Source organism: Tenrec ecaudatus, chromosome 11 (assembly GCF_050624435.1).
Source record: "Tenrec ecaudatus isolate mTenEca1 chromosome 11, mTenEca1.hap1, whole genome shotgun sequence".
Lineage (NCBI taxonomy): Eukaryota > Metazoa > Chordata > Mammalia > Afrosoricida > Tenrecidae > Tenrec > Tenrec ecaudatus.
In genome coordinates this window covers 105107818-105129442 of record NC_134540.1, presented here as the reverse complement: position 1 = coordinate 105129442, position 21625 = coordinate 105107818, and the positions used below count along the sequence as shown (strand labels likewise).

General features: G+C 48.5%; 1 protein-coding gene across 1 annotated transcript in view; it reads left to right on the top strand.

Moving 5' to 3' along the window:
• Positions 1–4396: 4396 nt before the first annotated feature.
• The window catches only part of CLYBL (citramalyl-CoA lyase), a 285813-nt gene continuing 268584 nt past the window's right edge, over positions 4397–21625 (top strand). Inside the window, exon 1 of the mRNA XM_075563458.1 lies at positions 4397–4465. Within this exon, the coding sequence (XP_075419573.1) occupies positions 4407–4465 (59 nt within the window). The 5' untranslated portion in view covers positions 4397–4406. The remainder of the gene's footprint in view (positions 4466–21625) is intronic.

The window sequence follows — 21625 nt, the reverse complement described above, 5'->3', positions numbered from 1 at the left end:
CCTGGACGTATGCCCCAAGGAATCCACACACCATGTAGACAAACTTAATAACGCTGTATGGATATGCGTTAGGCTGCTAACTGCGAGGTCAGCAGTTCAAACCCACCAGCTGCTCTGTGGGAGAAAGAGGAGACTTTCTATGCCTGTAAAAAGTTATAGTCTGCGAAATCGACAGGGGTAGTTCTACCCTGCCCTATGGAGTCACTCTTAGTGGGCATTGTCTGGATGGCAGAGTTGACAAGCATTAGAAAACAATTCTTAAAAGCCTACCTGTCAGAAATGTCACTAAGAATTAGGTCAACAAAAACCATAAAGTCCCTGGTGAACATAGGCATAGCTATAGTATCTGCAGGTAAATGAATCCCTAGCAAAAAATAAAAAGAGCCTTTTTTTTTTCTCACAAAAGTGACTAGGTACTCATATAAGGAGCCCTCGTAGCACAATGGTTAAGCAGCCACCTGCTAAGTGAGAAGTGGGTAGTTTGGAATCAACCCACCCAGCGGTTCCACGGGAGAAAGACACGGTGATCTGCTTCTATAAGGATCACTTAGTCCAGGGATCAGGCATCAAAGAACAAAAAATCAAATCATGGTGAATGAGGGGGAGTGTAGCGTGGAGACCCAAACCCATCTGTAGGCAACTGGACACCCCCTTACAGAGGGTCTTGGGGAGGAGACTAGCCAGTCAGGGTGCAGTGTAGCATCGATGAAATATACAACTTTCCTCTAGTTCTTAAATGCTTCCTCATCCCCCCCGCCACTATCATGATCCTAATTCTACCTTACAAATCTGGCTAGATCAGAGGATGTACACTGGTACAGATAGGAACTGGAAACACAGGGCATCTAGGACAGATGATCCCTCAGGACCAGTGCTGAGAGTGGTGATCCTGGGAGGGTGGAGGAAAGGTGGGATAGAAAGGGGGAACCGATTACAACCGATCTATATATAGCCTCTTCCCTGGGGGATGGACAACATAAAAGTGAGTGAAGGGAGACGTTGGACATTGTAAGATATGACAAAATAATAATAACAAATTATCGAGGTTTCATGAGGGAGGGGGGAGTGGGGAGGGAGGGGGATAAATGAGGAGCTGATTCAAGGGCTCAAGTAGAAAGGCAATGTTTTGAAAACGATGATGGCAACAAATGTACAAATGTGCTTGACATAATGGATAGATGGATGATGATAAAAGTTGTAGGAGCCCCCAATAAAATGATTTTTTAAAAAAAAGATCACTTAGTAAACCTCATGGGGCAGTTCTACTCAGTCACACGGGGTTTCTAGGAGTTAATATCAACTCTATGGTACTGTGATGGTTAGCAATTACGTCATCTAGACACTCCTGGTTAAGGGTGGAGTCAAACCTGTCAATCAAGTGGTAGCTCCATGGCACCTCCTTGGGGGTGTGGCCTTTTGTAGAAGAGCAAGATAGAACATGCTTCTCTGCCACTTTGCCTTCCTGCTTGCTGGGACTCGGCTGGCCTCCAGCGGTGGCCCCATGGGAGCCACCTGACCCTGAGCGCTGTCAGTGGCCTGCCATGGTTCCACTGACCGTGGATCCACACGACTCTGCACCCACTGGCCCGTGATTTTTCTACATTCTGCCTTAACTTTCTGTTCTTTAGCCTGCAGCCAAATGAACCTGAAGAGGGCCCCAGCTTGCATCTGACTTACCTATGTGAGTTGGACTGGGCTAGGATGCATTCTTTATGTAAAATTATTCCTTGATATAAAGCTCTTTCCTATACATATATGAGTATCACTAATTTTGTTTCTCTAAACAACCCAGCCTAACACAGTCTTCTGAATGATGATGAAGTTGTTGGCTCATTTTCATCATCTATTCATCGAGCCGGGCACTGGAGGACAGCAGTGCACAAGACATGCCAGGTTCCTGTTCTCAAAGAGTCCAGTCCTACAGACAGTGTTCCCAATCCCAGGCACCAGCAGCCCTCCTCTGAGTGGGACAGCCAGCACACCCCTAACCCTGAAAAAACAGTAAAAAAAAGGCAAAACACATACAGGCAATGAATGTACAGATATGCTTTACACAATTGATGTATATATGGATTGTGATGGGTTGTATGAGCCCCTAATAAAATGATTTAAAAAAAACAAACAAAACATAGGCAGGCATTATGATCCATGGAAACTCACAGGCTGCTGTGCTGGTGAAGTAGACCAGAGGGCTTTGCTTGCTTGAGTTGTCTGCATCGGCCCCGTGGAGTGGACTGCACAGGGGCGAAAAGTCTTAAAGATGAGAAGGTGTCGCCATGAGCATTTGTGAAGCAAGGGAGCAGTGTAAAGGCCCTGGAGTAGGAAAAGGCTTAGTGAATTCACACAAAAACAAGGACAGAAGACAAGTGGGGCTGGGAGATAAGGTTGGAGTCACAGGCAGGAGCCAGACTGCGTAAAGCTTGAGACCCCTGGGTGAAATTTTCGGATTTCATTTTAAATTCTTCTTATTGGAAGCCACCAACTAGTTTCAAGAAGGGAATCAATGTGATACTTAGAATGAGAAGTAGTTAACATAATCAAGCCCTTACTCCCGGCCAGCCAAAGTCTTAAGCTGTTTATATAAGTGGGGACTTCAAAAAGTTGGTGGTAGCAAAAATGAGATTAAAAGGCAATGGAAAATTTCCATGGCATTTTGGATGCTCCCTTGTATATGTGCTCAATACATTCTATAAGAATCCCATGATTGTACTATCCGCAGCCCCATTCTATAGAGAAGAAAAGGCAACAGAGAGTGTAAGTAACTTGCCCAAAGTCATAAAGCTAATAAACTGTGTAGCTAGAGTGGGTGTGATGCTTTAAGATCAGCATGGCCGGTTAGCAAAGGGTTGATTATGGAAGCTAAGATTGGAAGCAGGGAAGCTTTGAAACTCAAGCCAAACCACTGTTATCAAGTCATGCCGAGTCACAACGATCCTATAGGACTGTAACCCTTTCAGGAGTAAAAGCCTCAAGTTTCTCCGGAGGAGCGGCTGGTGGTTAAACTTCAGAACGGTCCAGATTAAAATGACGCTACCAGGGACAGGGAGGGAGCACATCAAATTTAAGGGTGGGGACCAGGAAAAAAACCTTCCTAGTGAAGATAAATAATATTTTAGTATTTACATATGAATGTCAAAAGATCTAAAGGAAATATCGAAACATTTAAATAACAGGATTAGTAATGACTGCCTTTTCCTTTGGCCTCAGTCTCCAATATGGCTAGTGTGGGGACAGGGGAGATGGCCCTGCATGGACTGTTCTGGACTGAGGCTGAGGGCCGAGGGTGGGAGCACCTCTCTTGGTGGCACTGAGTCACAGTATTATTTCTGTGTCTCAGAAGTTCCATAAGGAACGAGGCGGCTGTGTTGGGGGCCATTGTGTCAACTAGTCCATATGCAACCCCATGTAACGGCCTCCAGCAGCGCTGCTGGGTGGATTCCAACGCCAACCTTCCAGTGGCAGTGGAGAGCTTAACCGCTGCACCACCAGCTCTTCTTGGGCATAGAGAGTCCACGTGTTCCTTGGACCAGGTCTGGATTACGTAATGCGGAGAAGCAGACTGCGTGCAGTGGGGCTGGACCAAGTACGATTTTTAAATCCCTTCGCATGCTCTGGACTGAGGAGGAGTCTTTGCTGTCTGGCAGGCTGTAGAGCGAAGGGTGGTGTCCATCGAGAGACAGCCGTCCACAGCTATTCCTGATTCTGTCACACGTCCACAGCTATTCCTGATTCTGTCACACGTCCACAGCTATTCCTGATTCTGTTACACTATGAATACCCCATCCCAGGCATCGCTCTGCATTTGCTTCGAGCCCTGCTCTCCGGGAGGCTCTCCAACGAACGCTGGATTTTAACATCAAAAAACAACAAAGAAACCCCTAGAAAATGCGGCCGCTTTCTGACTGGAAAAATGCAAGGATCTTTTCATGGTCTCGGAAAAACCATTCAAGATGAAGCCATCCAATCACATGGTCTCTCTCTTTCCTCTGGTTCTAAAGAAAGCCAGGAAGAACTCTGGGAGAACTCAGTCCCAGTCCAGTGACCTTGGGCCTAGCTGTCCGCACAAGTCAGTGCGTGCGTGGGGGCGGGGCCAGCGGGGGACGTGGGGCGTGGCGCTAAGGGGGCGTGGCGGGTCCTGTGGGAGCGGGGGCGGGTCCCGTCCGGGGCGGAGCGTGGCGTGCGTGGGGGCGGGGACAGCGTGGGGCGGAGCGCTAAGGGGGCGTGGCGGGTTCAGTGGGGGCGGGGCCGGGCCCGTCCGGGGCGGAGCGTGGCGAAGTTGAGGGAAGATCGTGGTGTGAAGAGGAAGTGGGGTTGGCGCGGAGGGGGAGAGCTGGTTGTGGGCGGGGAGAAGCCGGGTGGGGCGTGGCGAGGGCGTGGCGGAGGCGGGGCACGCACACGCACGGAAGATGGCGCTGCGTCTGCTGCAGAGGGCGGCCTGCGGAGCTGTGGCGGCGCTGCCCAGGCTGTGAGTTCACGTCCCCAGTCCCCGCCGCCCGGCCCCGGCTTGCAGAGGACTGACCCTCGCCCGCCCGCAACCCTGCGGCCCCGCAGGCCCGGCGCACCCTCCCCGGTCCCCCTGGGGCACCCCGGCGGGCGGGGAGCACCGCGGGTCCGCGAGCGCTGGTCTCCACGTGTCCGGTCCGCCCTGCGCCGTTACCTTTCGTTCCGCGAGGTCGTGCACGTCGCCCCTGCCGCGCGTCCCTGAGGGCTCTTGCGTTAATCCGGAAAATGGGTGCAAAGTATCAGACGGTGTAAACTACTAACAGTGCCCCCAAACAAAACTCCCTTCACTCCACAAATGTGCAACATTAACGTGCGGGTCATTCTCTATAAAAGGTGTCCTTGAGGGGCAGTCCCTTCCTCCCCTTTGCAGAAACCAACTTGATTAATAGGAACGCATTCCGTTGGCGTGTTCAGCGTCAAAGCAAACAAGCTCAAGGCCATGAGTGTATTTTCTGAGTCCTAGTGACCCTGGTAGGACAGGAGGGAACTGCCCGTTTTTGACACTAAATCTTAGCTGGAGTAGAAAGCCCAGTCTTTCTCCGGAGGAGCAGCTGGTGGTGTCGAACTACTGATCTTCGCAGATCGCACCCCGGTGTGTAACCATTACACCACCAGTTCCCAACGTCTCTGTGATGCCAGGACCCCTATACACTCCTACCAATTGAAGACCCCAAAGGGTTTTTGTTTTATCTATTGTGATTTGTGGCATTACCAGTTACAGCAAGTTGAGATGTTTTATTTAGAAAGCAAAAAAGCACAGCCCCCCCAAAGCTCATTTTAACACATTTTCAATGAAACAACTAGATCCTCCAAAATAAAAAAGATTTGGGGAAAGTCATGTTTACATTTTTGTATTCTTTTTGGCTTGAGAGAGAACAGCTGAGAAATCTGCTTTACTTTATCATGTTTTTTTTGGGAAGTACAAAGAAACTCGCGTAGATACCTGTATTTGGAAGATAGAGGTGTTTTCCTAGACCCTTTCAGAGGGGTTTTAAGAGCCCTTCCCCTGTGCCCTTAGACTACAGTTTGAGAACAGCTGGCCTAGCGCTTGTCTGTTTGCCAGCTACATTCACAACCACCAGCACATTCTATTCTGATTACCATGTGAAGTTGGGCAGCGTGTTTATGACGATGAAACTGAGGTTAAGTGACACTCGAAGCCCAGTGACTCGTCGTGCACTTAGAACCACGTCTAGATGGCTCCTGGCCCAGCAGGAGCCCTGGTGGCTGATGCTTTTGTCCACTAACTGTAAGGCCAGCAGCTTGAAACCCCCAGTGCACCGCCTCTCCACGCCCCACCCCAGGAGAAAGATGAGGCTTTCTACTTCTAGAAAGAGTTGCGATCTTGGAAAGCCACAGTGGCACCTCGACACTGCCCTATCGCGTCGTGATGAGTGGAATCGACTCGATGGCAATGAGTTTGCGTTTTGTTTCCTTGGTTTGTTTTGTGCTATTTGATTCACCAGTACTCCCCGGGCCTTAGGCATCAGTTCATCTTCCCATTTCCTAGACTCAGCCCTGAAGGAGCAGACAGGGCTGAGGACTCAGACGCTCCAGAGGGATTCCTTTTCTGACCCCGGAGGGGTCTGCTTCTGTGGGCTGTTCATACGAGTCTAGTAATCACACTTCATCCCCACTTCTAACACACTTGGGACTCGCGCACAATGCCTTTCACCTCCCCTAGTACTGTGGTTCACTGCCAACCCTCTGCCACAATCCAGCAAGACCACGGGCACCATGTTCTCATCCCGAGGCTTCATGGCGCCTACCCAAGCAAACAAACACACACACAAACTCACTGCCATCAAGTCGATGTGAACTCATAGCCCGACCCAGTGTCCCAAAACTCAAAGGGTAGTGGCTCACCAACCTTTCACACCTGGGGTGCATTCAGTCCAGGTTGTGGCCCCTTCAGAGCACACAGGTTGGGTGAAGTAAAAGAGCTGAATGCCCATTTTGAAGAGTCTGCTTACAGAACCCTTCATTCCTAGCCGCCATGATGATGGGCTGGTTTGGTCTTCGGCAGCTGCCAGTCCGTGCCTCCATTTCTGGTGGCTTTTCCTTCGCCGGGCAGTGCAGCAGCACCCTTGTTGATGTTGAGAGTTGCCATCAAGTTGGTGCTGCTTAATGACCACCTTATGTAAATTGAACCTAAGTTCCTCAGGCCTGCCTGTGCTGTTTCCATGGCAGCTGGTTAGTTGATCTCACTGAGGTTTTCCCTCACAGTTGCCAACCCGGCTACCAGCCATGCTGGCTGTTTCTAGCCATTGGTCTCTCCTGGTAAACTCGTCCAAAGCAAGCAGGCTGAAGTCTTGCCATCGTCACTTCTCAGGAGCAGTCTGGTTGTATTTCATTGCTCCGGCAAGAAGGAAACAAAACAAACTCACTGCCATCAAGTTGATGCTGACTCATAGCGACCCTATAGGACGGAATAGAACTGCAGCTGTGGGTTTCCGAAACTGGAAATACTTTCCATAGTAGAAAGCCTCAACTTTCTCCTGAGGAGCTGCTGCTGGTGTCGTACAGCTGACCTTGAGGTTAGCAAAAACCAAGACCAAACTCGATGCCATCTAGTTGATTTCAACTCACGATGACCCTATAGGATAGGGTAGAACTGCACCTGTGGTTTCTGAAATGGTAACTCTTTACCAGAGTTGAAAGCCTCATCTTTCTCTTGTGGAGCAGCTGGTAGTTTCAAACTGCTGACCTTTTGGATCACAGCCCAATGTGTAACCACAATTCCATTAGCAGCCCATGATATAGTCAGTATTCTCTGCAACAGGACAGTTCAAGTCCATCAGTTTCTCTTCTGCCTGCCTTTGCCTTTCTCTGGTTTTCATATTTGTATGAGGTGATTGAAAAGACCGCCTCTGGGACCAGGTGCCCCTTCGTCATCCAGGTGCCATCTTTGCTTTCTGAAACCAAGGAGAGGGGGCTTGCAGCACATTGGCCCTGTCAGCATGAATGTTGGTAGCTGGCCCAAGGGGAACGACGTCATTGACTCCTTCGGCTTCTCCCTCCTGTTTGGTGATGGCGTTTATCAGTCTGCCGTGACCACTGACATTTGCTCCTGTAGCAATGGGCAGGAGTGCTCTCTGCTGCATCCCTGCCTGTCTTGTGTCTGTATGCCCAGCCGTCTTGCATCCCCCTTGCTCGGTGGCTTCTCCTTGGAGAAAGGCAAGTGCCTCAGGTCATGGCTTCTAGGTGTGTTCCCTCCCTCTGCAACCACCAGGTGCCAGGCACAGTGAGGTCCTTGGCCACCTGTCTCCTGGAAGCACACACACACTCTTTGGTAAAGAAACTAATTTGAATAGGCAGAGACAACCCCTAGATAGCACATCCTTCTGGCCTCCTTGCTGTTTCTCAGACCTTCCAAACTCACTCCCACCTGGTCACTTCTGTGTGCCTTAAATACCCTTCCTTTGACTCTTAGCTCCCCTCTTTCGAGTCTGTGTTGAAATGCCCCTTTCTCCAGGAGTTCTTTTCCGACACCCTCATTTAAAACTGCAACTACACACTCCTTTGCCGTTCCTCCTTCCCTGTGGCAGGCCAGCGTGCCAAAGCTGCCTGGTGCTCACAGGCCACAGCCCATCTCTACTCAGCCAACCCCGGTGGCTAATTGCAAGATCAGCTATCAGGGACCCTGAGGGTTAGACACTACTCCCATAAACAGTACCAGCCTTGGAAACTCACAGGGCCAGGCCTGCCCTGTCCCATAGGACCCTCGGAGTGGACATCGGCTCAGTGGCAGTGAGCGTGTGTGTTTTGTTTGAGGAGGGCGCCAGTAACGACTGGATCGCGCCAGACACATCACACCCTGTCAGAGCCTGGATTCCTGCTGTCACGTGCACAGTGATACTTTTCTTCCTGACAAGTATCAGGCAGCGTATAACCAGAAGTTCTATGTATTCTGAACGGGCCACACTAAGCAAGCCCCCAGATAAGCAGACTGAAAGCTTCTCTGGGCAGCGCTGATGACTTCTCTTGGCATATTCCACAGTGTACCCTGGATGAGGGCCTTCAATGGGCCCTTCCTGTGGCTGGTCTTCCCCTGGCCAGGTAGACAGTACGCTTATGCGCCCAGTGTGCACCCCAGCTGAGGGGACCAAGAAGTCTTCCTCTCCTAGTTATTTTATACCCCCAGCCTCTGTGGCAACTTGTGGTGCAAGGCTTAAGTGCTTGACTGCTAAACAGAAGGTCAGTAGCTTGACCTCACCGACCGCTCGGAGAGAAAGCTATGGCATCTGTTTCCATACACGGATGAGATTTACAGCCTTGCAGACCAATGCCACACTGCTGCTCCGCCCTGCAGGGTCAATAGGAGTCAAAATCAACCGGACGGTAATGAGGGTTTGGTGGTGTTTTGAACACGCATCTGGCCTCAGCGGGGGCAATGGTTTATTCTGAGGCCTGACATACCAGCAGGGGGCGGAGTGGAGCCAGCCATGGCCTCCTGGCTTGTTTAAAGGACTTGGCCTCAGACCTATTTTATTTTCCTCCTCAGTACTGATTACCATCCCACAGATTCTACTTGTTATCCTGTTTGTGGCCTGGCTCCTGTCCCGGGAGCCCAGGTGGTGCCGTGGTTATGCTTTGGGTTGCTAACCACAAGGTCAGCAATTTGAAACCACCAGCCTCCCCAAGGAATAAAGATGAGGCTTTCTATTCCCATAAACAGTTGCTGTGTCGGAGAGGGCCCCTCTGAGCTGGAATCGACTCAGTGGCAGGGAGATGGCTCTGAGTTTGGGGCTATGGAGTCAGATGTTCCCCGTATCACCAGGCTGTGCTGACAGACCTCTGGGTGACCTTGAACCACCAGCCTTTCAGTCAACAATGTCGTGCTTCGCCATCTGCACTTCTTAGGGACCCTGGCACCAAGTAACAGCCCTCTGTGCATAACTGTTGGATGAATAAAATCCCATAATTATTTTCTAAACAGCCCCCTACCCCCTGTTACCCAACACACAGACATTCGTTCTGTACACTGTTCCTCCTGTCCCATCTTCTTTCCACCCTAGAGCAATACTTATTAGAGGCCCGGGCTGCAGGTAACATCAACAACATCTGTGTGTGTGACTGCTCCTTTTTAAAGGAAGGGTAATATGCTTGTATCGGGGGTTTCAGCAATCGTTGCTTTTGCGGGCTGCCAGTTGTACTTGTCAGTTCTCTGGATTGGCTTGCTAGCTTTGGCTGAAGGGTGTGACTCCGCCAGTGGGGTGGTGGTCACTGTCTGTGGCTGCTCAGACTGTTACTGGCACCATCAAAGGTCTCTGGTTAGTAGGTTTGTGAGAGGCTCTACCGCAGGTACTGAGCTACCTCATCTCAGTACTGGAGACTTGAGAACGTTGCTTTCTTCAAGCACCCAAAGCCCGAGGGAAAGCTTAATGTTCACTTTTTTTTTAATTAATTTATTTTTTAATGTTGACTTTTGAGACACAGGCTTTCACAGACGCAGATAAGCGTACCTGTGCTTCTGTTACTGCTTTTTTTTATTCATTTGCTTCCACTGTATTGTTATTGTTTAGACTGTAAGGGGGAAAGGCAACAACTGGCTCTTGATATTGTCATGAGCACTTGTACTGACTTTCACCACAAGACGATTTCTTTGGGGCAGGGGGTTGGCTTTATTGTATAATTTACATATAGTAATGTTCACTAATTTGTACTGTTTGATGTGTTTTAATATCATCGCTCATTTAGTCATGTAACAGCCATCACAGTGATGCTCTGGGACATTTCCATCACCTCAGACTCCCTCCCAGGAGTAACTGTGCAAGTCAGCCTTTCCTCTCCTTCCTCCCCCTCCACCCCCCCTTTGTGATGTGTTGGGATATGACAGCTGGCTCAGGGTGGGGGGAGGGCAGGAGGAAGGTCTCATGCGTAGTCTTTTTGGAATGGTGTAACCCCCACCATGGTGAATGTGTGAATCCTTACACACCGACCAATGTGTGTAGCTCCAGCATGTGCGTGTGATGGCCGTACCCTCCAACCCCTAGTGATCACTGATACTTGTTTATCGATGAAATGATACCGCATGTAGTTTTTTGTGTGTCTGACCTGTCACGTGGAATAATGGTTTTGCAATTTACTCACATTGCAGGTATCTGTGGTTGGGGGGAGAGATTCCTTGTACGGGTAGAACCCCAGCTTGTTTGAGCTGGTGGGTGATGACACTGCTTCCCGGTTTTAGCTGCGATGAATAAAGTTACTAGGGACATCTGGATTGGCATTTGGTTAGTTTCTTTTCACTTAAGTATCTATATGTGCAGTTGCTAGGCCACATGACAAGTGCGTGCTCAATTTCAAGGAGACTGTGCAGCTGGGTTCCAACGTGGCTCTACCCCATCTTTGCCTCTGCCACCAGCAGTGTCCGAAAGGTCTAGTTCTTCCACATCCTTCCTGTCACCACTTGGTTATTGTTGGTGCTGCTGCGTGTCAAGTCTCTTCCAGCTCACAGCAGCCCTGTGTGACAGCAGGCAAAGTGCCACCATACGTCCCCTATGCCTTCATGTTTACAGGATCGTATTGCCAGGTCTTTGCTCACACAGAGCAGCTGGTGGCTTAGCATTGCCAACCCTCCTGTGAGCAACCGAAGCTTAACCTTTACACCCCCAGGGCGACCTCCATTGGTAGTAGTGCCTTACTCTTGCTTTAAGCTGAATTTCCCTGATGCCTGATGCTATTGAGCATCTTTCCATGTGCTTATTTAACAGCCATGTATCTCCTTTGATTAAGTAGACTCCTGTTAGACTCCTGTGCCACTGCCTTTTAAAAATTGGGTTGTCTTTTCCCTGCTGCGTTCTGAGGCGCTAGATGAGATGGTCAGCAAATGGTCAGGGGATCGGGTGTGAGCCCCGAGATTCTGTGGGTTGAACCCCAGCCCCGGCCCTCAGGAACTGCAAGACAAGCTGGAGATCCGCTTCCAAAGGTCGTTCTCCTGAAAACGCATGAGGCGCCGGGAGCTGTCGCCCACTGGCCACCCACTAATAATTGCCACAGTTCTCGGATATTGCCGATAAAAATCCTTTGCTGAATCTCTGCTTTGCAAAACCTCCCAACATTGTGGCTTGCCTTTTCATCTCCTTAGTGGTGACCTTTAAACATTATTTTGGAGATAATCCTAGACTTACTGGTTGTAAAGTAGTGCATAGAGTGCTCATAGACCCTCTAGCCAACGTCTGCTGCTTTCACTGACATTTTACAGAAGACCGGAACAGCGAAATATATTTAGATCTGACCAGTTAACCTTGTTGTGATCCTGTGAACTTAGAGGCAGACCGTCCACGGGTTTTACCAGTTTTCCACTGACTGTCCGTTTTCTGTCCCAGGGTCTCACATTGCGTTTGGTTAATCACGTCTCTTCAGTCTCCTCCAGATTAGGGGTTCTTCCCTCTTCTCTTTCGTGACTTGGACAGGTGTGAGCTGTGGCTTGGTGCCGTCGAGTGGCTTCTGACTCATACCAATACTATGTTCGTCAGAAGGAAGCACCAGCCGGTCCTGCACCATCCTTGTTACGTGGAGCCCATGGTAACAGCCCCTCTCGACGTGGGCCTTCCTCTTTGCCGCCGACCCTCTGCTGTGCCAACCACGGTGTCCTTCTGCAGTCTCAGTCTAAACCTTAACTTGGTTTTGTCTGCTGTTTCCTCATGATCAGACTGTGGCTCTGCATTACACGGTGAAGGACGGCACAGAGTGGACATGCCCTTTTCCATCATCCTGTGGGGGTGAGGGGTGATGAGGTTGAGATGTATCATGGGTGAGGTCAGAGTTGATCATGTGGTCAAGGTGATGTCAGCCAGTATTCTCCCCTGGAAACTTCCTACTGTTCCCTCCGGAATTACTGCTACACAAAGTACTGTAGACAGCCTCATGTGTGTCAGAATAGAACTGCTCCACAGGGTTGTTCATTTTGTTGTTGTTGTTGTTGTTGAGAATATGCATGGCAAACCTACACCAATTGGGAATAACTGCGTTTTGGGGGAGAGAGATAGCTTGAGACCATACACATGTCCGCTCACTCTAGCCTCCATCAGTGCGTCTCGCAGCAATGACCACAGTGGAATTCTTCTGCTCTCTCATCCTGCCTTCATGGCTTCATTGAAATTGCTCCCTAAGGGAGAGTGGTTGCTTCCTCGCTCGTTAGTTTTACCTGCCTCGGGCTTATTTATACCCATAGCACAGGAGGACCCCAGATCCATGCACATGGCAGCCTGAAGTCACATCAGTCTCTGCACTCTGCTGTGGAGCCTTTGTGGGAGACTGAGCACCGTTGGGAGTTTAACCCCGGAGCCTGAGTTTAACTGGAACGTCAGCTTTACTGTGTGCCTTTGTGTTGGACTTTGGCCTGTGTGTTCATCTGGGTAGACTAGAGACAAATTCATAGACACTCATATGTGTATGACAAAGAGCAATTGAATATTGAGAAAACGTCCCAGCCCAGTCCAGATCAAGTCCATAAGTCCAATATTAGCCCATCTATCTGATACCAGTCTATAAAGTCCTCTACAGACTCACAAAACACATGCAATGATGCCAAATGATCACAGGCCAGTGGGTGGGAAGTCTTGTGGATCCAGTGGTCGGGGTGGCATCTCAGCCCTGGCAGGGGTCTCCACTTGGCTTCTCCAGCTCAGGGTACTAGCATAGCTCCATGTGTTTTGTCAGCTGCTATGTATCCCAGGGAGTGAGCAGGTGTCTCACTTCAACTGAGCTATTTATCTCCTGTGCCTTCAAATGAGGTCACCAAGATGCGACCTGATTGACAGGTAAACCTTACCTCTTCACTCCTAAGTCTCAAATGGACAACAAATTGTCTAACTACCACAGCCCGCAAAGCCTCAGATGTTTGGTAATCCCAAGCTTGGGATGGTCAGTATAATAGGCCAGTGTACTGAGCTGACAGTTGATGTCCGTCCATTGAGGTCTTAGCCTTGACATGCTTGGTCTTTACAAACACTGCGCTAGCCTCAGCTTGAGCATGCACAGCCTTGGGGCTGCTGGCCTGCATTTTCCTCAGGCCCTTCTTGTGCTTCTTGGCAAAGTGCATGTTCCTTGGTAACCAGAAGCCCACCCCTTAAGCGAGTCATCATGTTGTGATGGGGGTTTCTCGATGCCATTTCTGTGTTGTGTTCGGGATTGGTTCTGTGTTGTGTTTGTGATGTGCTTCTTGGCCGCGACCATGTCTCCCCTGACATCTGCCGCTCCAGGAGCGTTAGGAAGACCGAGAGGGGATATTTATTTTAGCATTTGGGTTATAATCCCATACTATCCCCGTTTATGGCCCTTACAAATGGAGATGTAATTCACATCTCTAAAATTTAGTCTTTTGAAATATACAAACTGGTGGTTTTCACTGGATCCACTGTGTTGTGAAACCATCAACACCTTCTAACCAAAACCTGTTCATCACCCCAAAAGAAACAAACTCCTTGCCCAGTAGCCCGTCTCAACCCATCCTCCCCCTCCACAAGCTCTTGGCCCTCACTCTCAGACTCTGGATCTGCTCACTATTTCGCTCAGGCTGTTGCAGCATTGGCCCTGGGAGCTCTTGCAGGGCTTCCTGTGCCCTTTTCAGGATGTCCCCAGCCCCGGTCACCTCCTTTGTGAGCATGTCCTTACTTTCTGGCACCAAAAATGCACTGGGCTCCTCTTGTATTTTTTCCGTTTCATCCCTGGCATCCAGTAGTTTATTAAGGTGCCCTGGTTCCTTAGATTGGAGAATAAAAAAGCCAACAAACAAACATTGCCATCAAGGAAGTTGGTTCGTTGAAAGGATTAGCAAAATTGACAAACCACTGGCTTACTTAGCAAAGGAAAAGGAGGAGGAGATGCAAATATCAAGAATGAGAAGCAAAAGGGGCAACAGCATCTCAGAGCCAACTGAGTTAAACAAAATATTAATAACTCAGTACCATGACAGACTATATGCCTCCAAATTGGAAAACTTACAGGAAATGGACAAATCTTTAGAAACCTATTACCTACCGACGTTAACAGACTGATGTAGACATCTCAAAACCTCAAAAATTGCTGTAGGTAGTCTCTTAAGGTTCTTGTTGTTGAGAGTATACATGGCAACACCTACACCGATTCAGCAATTTCTACAGGTACACTTCATTGACATCGATCACCCATTTCAAGTTGCCCAGCTGTTTGCATCTGCTTTTTGTGAGTGGTTCCACCTCCATAACATGTTCTCAGTTGCTGTTGTTAATATGATCTAACAAATAGTCCTTGAAAGAGACGACTGACTGCTCAAGGCTGACCTTTTTTGTTCATTAAGCTAGTCTATTGCTTGATTTTATTTTTTACTTCAGGGAATATTTCTGGTTTGAGGTTTAAAGATTTTTTGAGTTGCAAGAATTTCAGGGGTTCCTCCAAGCTCCATGGCATTGAGAATTTGATATTCTGTTATGCATTTTCCTCCTTTGATGAAGATTTTTCTAGGAAATCCTTGATCCAAATGTTCAGTAATGATAACTAGGCATCAATCACTTCTTTTAAGATCTCAGACTTTATGTCCCGAAGTGGGAGACAGACAGGTTTTCTCCTCAGGTACCTGTGGGTGGATTTGAACCGCCGACCTTCCAGCTGGCAGCCAAGTGCAGTTAACATTTACACCACTCAGAGACTCTGTTTCTACTCTGTGTGGTTCCTTCTTCATGCTTGTTTTGGGTTTACTTTTTCTTTTTTCTAGTTTCTTAAGGGGGCAGATCAGCTGTTGGTTTGAGATACTGCTTTCACTTTTTAACAGATGCTTACAGCCAGAAGCTTCTGACAGCTGAGTACATACTCTTGGTTGTGGATGAGCATGGGGGAGGACCTGACAGGTGTCCGCTGAGGTGGGGCCCAGAGAGGAAAGGATAACGCTCAGCATCTGCAGCTTTCTAAAGTGGACATTTTCTCCAGTGATGGCTTTGTAGCAGCCAAGGTCTGGTGGATCTAATTTCTGACCACAGCTTTGGTCACACGGTTTCCTTAACTAAATGTGGTGGTGGCCGCACTGTCGGAGCTACCCACGGGGAAGGCTGCAGGGGCACGAGGCAGGGTGCAGGTCTCTGAGAAGATAAGAGAGTGGAAAGCCTGGGGAGGGGATTCTAGGTAGGTTCCATTAATTTGAAGAGTCGTTAATTATAATAACACGTTGTTTTCCTACCCCGGAATGCAGTCAGAGCTGTGTTCTCTTGTAATATATTGTTCCCCTGCACGCTCCCCCCGCCCCCCCATACTCCTGGTCTCACCAGGTAAAGATGAGAATGCTATGGGATACTGAGGACATATCTAACAGACAGCATTGTGTCTTCATGTCGGTCATTTGGACATGCGTTTGAACCCACTGTAATTCAAACAGGTGTATTCCGACACTTAAATGACCTATACTCATGTACTAATTTAAAAACTCACTTGAATGATGTACACAATAAAGGGCCTCAGAATTGAGCTTTCTTTATTTTCCTTTCTTTCCATTAATTTTTTTTAACTAGGTGGCATAATGATTCCATGTTGGGTTGTCATCTGCAAGGTCAACAGTTGGGGACCACCAGCTGCCCCTCAGCAGCACAATGAGACTTTCTGCTCCTGGGGACAGTTACTGTCTCAGAAACCCACGGGGGCAGTTCTACACCCGAGCCGGCATTGAGTTTGGTTTTTGAGTTTGGGTGGCCAGCTGGCACTTGTTCAAGGAGAAAGAACCCCATGTTTCTCCTAGCCTGTGGGGTCACCATAGTCAGAATTGACTCTGTATTTCCTGAGTGAGTGATAAGCCAGGTTCCCGATGGCTTTTCCTTAGTTGCTCTCTTAGTTACCTAATGCTGCTTGAAAGGAAATACTGCCTGTGGGGGCTTACTCAACAGAAAATGATTTTTTTCTCCAAATTTAGGAGGCCAGACGTCTGACTATAAGAAGAAGATATTCTTCCTCTGTTGGCTTTGGAAGAAGGTTCTTGTCTCTGCTGAGCTTTTGCTCCCGGGCAGTCTGGGGGTGATTTACCCTCTCTCTTCTCCCAACTGGGCTTGCGTCCCTATCTCCCTTTGTCCCTTATAGCTTACAGGGGTTGATTAAAACCAGCCTGCACCGACATGGCCTTCACAAAGAAAGCCCAGTCCGAAGGGGGTTACAACCATACACGTAGGCCCTAGACTCTAGGGATTAGGGTTTTCAACAGATATTTTCCCCTCCCATCAGGGACTTCCGACTCATAGCAACCCTGTTGGACAGGGTAGCACTGCCCCCTGTCAGATTCTGAGACTAGAACCCTTTATGGGAGTAGAAAGCCTCGTCTTTCTCTCGAGGAGAGGCTCGTGGTTTTGAACTGCAGACCTTGTGGTTAAACCACTTCCATGTAGCACCTCCACTTCTTGTTTCCAACCGTGTCTTTGTTATCTAGTGCTGCTGTCACAGAAAAGACACCGATTCTCATGGACTGTTTGTTATCTGATTTTGCACTTACGACAAGGATTAAAAAAAAACCTGACTGTCTTAAGCTTTCACGGTGCATGTCTGGCAATAGTGAACGCCAGGGTGAGAGTAACATTGGCTGTGAATTATCCCAGTTCTGTGTCAACTTGATGGGGCCATGTTTGGCAGTTTGGTGATGACGAACTTTGACAATTATGTAAAGATACGATCTTCTTCCATTTTGTGATCTTATGTGATCCTCCTCCATTTTTGCAATAGTCTGATTTTCATATCCCAGCCTGGTCTTGGGAGCCTAACCATGTTGATGAGGGAGGTCTGTGGGTGGTCCTAACAAACTGAAATGGAACTTGTCTTAGTTTGGGAGGAGAGAAGCCTGGCCTCAAGGTGCCAGCTCTAGAGCAGCTTTCTTTTGGAAGGAAGATCTTTTTCTCTTCCGAGCTGCTCCTCCCAGGCAGTCTGTCTGTGGCTTGCCATCTCTCTTCCCCATCTTAGCCTGCTTCTCTATGCTTAGTCTGCACCTAATATGCCTAGTCTACACCGCCTACCCTGATACTGTCTCTGAACAAAGGAACCCATTCTCAAAGTCCTAAGGGTGAGGATTGTCCTAAAATCAGATATTGGGGGTGGGTGGGGAGGGCACTACTCAATCTATAACAATTTCTCTGATTTTATCTTTATGTTCAAACAGTTGTTCGCATGGTCTCTATTGTCCCATGAGTCTCCCACTCTTCCGTTGCATTTCCTGAAGGCACACATATTTGATGCGTGCAACCATAGCTGTGTGCCTTTAGTCCACTCCCAAGTGTTCTCTCTTTTAAACAAAGGGAAGGTACCTGGTCCTCTGCGCAAATCTTTTCATGAACTTGCGGGTAAGTGTCGGCACATGAACTTGCTTAGCCAAACAGAGGCACACTCTAAGGGTAGTTACGCTTGTCAAATGCTCTCCAGAAAAAGTGCGTGATGCAGGCCGGGATTGCTGTCCGGTTTATCGCTGAGAGGTGGGTCGCCCCTTTTCCTTGGCATCACCAGACTCGTTCACAGCTAAAGAAGAGTGAGCACAATGTGCCTTGCTGCTCACACAGCTGCCAGAGTCAGTCCAGCCTGGAAAGAGGCCACCCCTCTATCCGCCCACTGAGTGGCATGTCCCTCTGTGGCCGTGGCCGTCACTGACCCAGCCTTCAGGTGTTGCTTTGAATGACCTTGAAGCTATACCCATTCTTCAAGGTCTCTTCTGAACGGCTCTGCACGGAACAGAGTGCTCTTAGTTCGGCTTCTGCACCTGACAAAGGTGCCAGATTGAATGACATAGGCATGAAAGTGAATGTGCTTGGGACACTAAGAATTCTGTTTGAATGGAGCGCTCGCCGTGGTCACATCTGTCTTTCCGTCTCCCCCTGCAGGGTTCTGGCAGAGAATGAGTGCTGTGCGTGTCTTTGCCGACACTTCTCAAATTCTAATCCTCGGAAAAAGGAGGCAGGGAGGCAGCAAGCATCATCTGCCTCACTGTCCTATTGTTGCCACTCCCAGTAAGCGTGAGGTCACAATGGAGTAGCAGATGCGTGTTCATTGTTTAGCTGACAGAGCACATTGCTGCTGCGGGAGGGATTTTATTGATTTTTTTTAAATTAAGGACCTCTGGGCGGACCCTTTAAAAGTGTGTACAGTCCTTTAAAGCGGAGTGCTGGCAGCACAGGATTACAGGTTGGGGTGCAGTTGGAAACCAGCAGCCCGGAGAAAGACGGGCTGTCGACTCCCAGAAACACTTACAGTCTCTAGACTCACAGGGATCACTTTCACCTCTCCTAGGGTCCCTAAGAGCCAATACAGACTCGATGGTAGTGACTTTGTTTTAAAGAATTTGCAGTCGAAAGAAAATGTTTTGAGAATGATGATGGCAACAAATGTGCAAATGTGCTTGACACCATGGATGGATGTATGGATTGTGATAAGAGTTGTATGGGCCCCCAATAAAATGATTATTAAAAAATAAGATGTTGGGGGGAGCGGGGAAGGAGGGGGAAAATGAGGAGCTGATACCAAGGGCTCAAGTAGAAAGCAGGTGTTTTGAGAATGATGATGGCAACATACGTACGAATGTTTTGGACACAAATGATGTATGTACGGATTGTGAAAGGAGTTGTATGAGCCCCAAATAAAATGATTTAAAAAAATAAGAAAAACATACAAGATCTTGGAACAAAAAGAAAAAAAAGATGTCATTGCATGTTTATATGTCATGTCTCTTGGTGTGGAAGCCCTGCAGGCCTGTTTAAAAATTGTCCCATGATTTGCCTTCTTAATTAATCTCATGATACTCTCTGAGGGAAGGAAGATGGACCCAGTTTATTTTTGTAGACAAAAATGAAAGTCAAGGGGGAAAAAAATCCATTCAAGATGCCATTCTGTGCTAAGGCACTGGAGGGCGCTCTAGCCATGAGAGATGTAGGTGTTCGCTGCAGGCTGGTTAGTCCATTCCTTATAGACCTGTCCCTCTTAGAAAAGATAGGAGATTTAATTTTTAAGACAAATGAAAGGCGCACACACAGAGGAAATATTCCTATACTTGCCTGTAAACACTTGCTTTAAAAGTTTATAAGGAACTTTGAAAGTAGCTCTCTCCTCTGGACCTCCACCTTCTGGCTGGCCTTTATTCAATGTATGTCCTCTGACTGGGAACTGTCCCCCTTGCTGTCTGACGCTACTCCCTGGCTCCCCACTCTTCCTCTTTCTCTTCCTTCAAGTCTCTGATCAACTACTACCTATCCCTGTCTCTGACTTTATGTACAACTTTGCAGTCCCTCCCCGGCCCCCACCAGCCTCAGTCTTCTCCCTCCCCTCTCCTCCAACTTGCCCTACCTGATGGTCTTTTCCACTGCACCTATGCATTTCCACCTGGCACACTCAACCTGCACCCATTGCCCCCAAGTCAATTCCAACTCACAGAAACCCTGTATGGAATATCTGAGGCTGTAAATCCATCTGGAAGCGGACAACCTTAATTTTCTCCTGTGGAGTGGCCAGTGGGTTTGAACCACTAACCTTCTGGTTAGCAGCCCAATCATAGCCCACAGTGCCACCAGGGCTCTGACTTATTGCTTATCCACTTCATCCCAAATATAGGCTCTCTGAGAGCAGGGACTCTTGTTTATTCCTGAACCCAAAACAGTGCCTGGAGCATCACATATGTCTAACCTAGGTCTGCTAAATGGGCAAAAGAACTGGCGTCAGAGGTAGAATTTAAGAGACTTTCTCGAGACTCGTGTAGGTTCTATTTAGAACAAAAGATGGTGGTATTAAGACTTAAGTCTTAGATGGTATCACCGTTCCTTTGAATCACAGATTGCCCTTGGGTGGTTGCCACTTCCAGGAAAATACTTTTAATTCTGATTAAGGTAAAAACATATTAGCTCCTTAAAATGAAATCAGTATGACATCTCCTATTGGTGCTATTCATGCAAAACCAAGCAAAAAACCGTTCACCAAATCAAATGAATCATTCTGAGCTGTAAGCAGGGAGAGTGAGGTGGATGCTGTGTTGGGCCAGGTTGACTAGAGAAACAAATCCAGCGACATGTATGTGTAAGAAAGAACTTTATATCAAGAAATCAATTATATATCCAAAAAGCATCCCAGGCCAGTCCAACTCAAATCCATAAGCCCAGTACTAGTCTATAAATCCCTCTTCAGGCCCTCGTATGAGAAGGCCGCTCTCCCCAGGAGGCACCGTCAGGCTGCGACCTGATGGACAGGTTGGCTACCACCCCTTTATTTTTGTGCATCTTCAAGTTGAAATAAGATTATGTATCTACCGCAGATGCTTTGGGCTTCCAGCCCAGTGCTTACCCTACAATTAGCCGTGTCCCTCAATGAAGGCCCATTGTCTGAGTTGGGCCTTTAGTTTCTCACCATTAAAACAAAGACAGTGGACTGGATGGCTCCTGGCAGCAGTCTTTCTGTAGTCTGAAAGGACTGATTGCTCTGCAGTAGGGGACCTTGGGGAACTGGCTGCTGTCAGCTACTGCTGAGGCCGTTCCAAATCATAGCGAGCTACCCTGTGTCCGACAACATGAAACTCCGCTCTTCGTGCGCACTCTCACAGCCGTTCCCATGTTGGAGCCCGTTGTTGCTGCCACCGTGTCCGTCCGTCTTCTCAAAGGCCTCCCTCCGTTTCACCGCCCCTCCACTTTAGCAAGCGCCATGTCCTGCTCCGGGCACCAGTCCCTCCTGAAAATCTGCTCAAAGTGCGTGAGACCAAGTGTTGCCGTCCTGGCTCCTGAAGGAGCATTCTGGCTTTTTGAACTTTGAGTTCTTCTGATCCATTTCAGCAAATTTTGACCAAAGATGAGAGATTATAAAGACTCTGCCTTCCTCCAAACTTTCTGGGACCAGTTTGTGCTAGGGAATTGCTTTTCACTCCTCCTACTGCCATCTTAGGGGATGTGTGTGTGTGTGTGTGTGTGTGTGTGTGTGTGTGTGTGTGTGTGATCATCCTTGAGATGTTCAGATCTCTGTGCCAGGGTGAAGTGCTCAACCCTCAGTTCCAGTGGCCGGGGACTGCCCACCATGGGAAAATCTGGCTGTTTACATTGATGAAGCACTTGGTTGTGAACCCAAAGGTTGGCAGTTTGTACCCCCAGCTCCTCTGCTTCTTCAAAGATTGACAGCTTTGGCAGCCCCGTGGGGCAGTTCTGTCGGGACTGCAGGG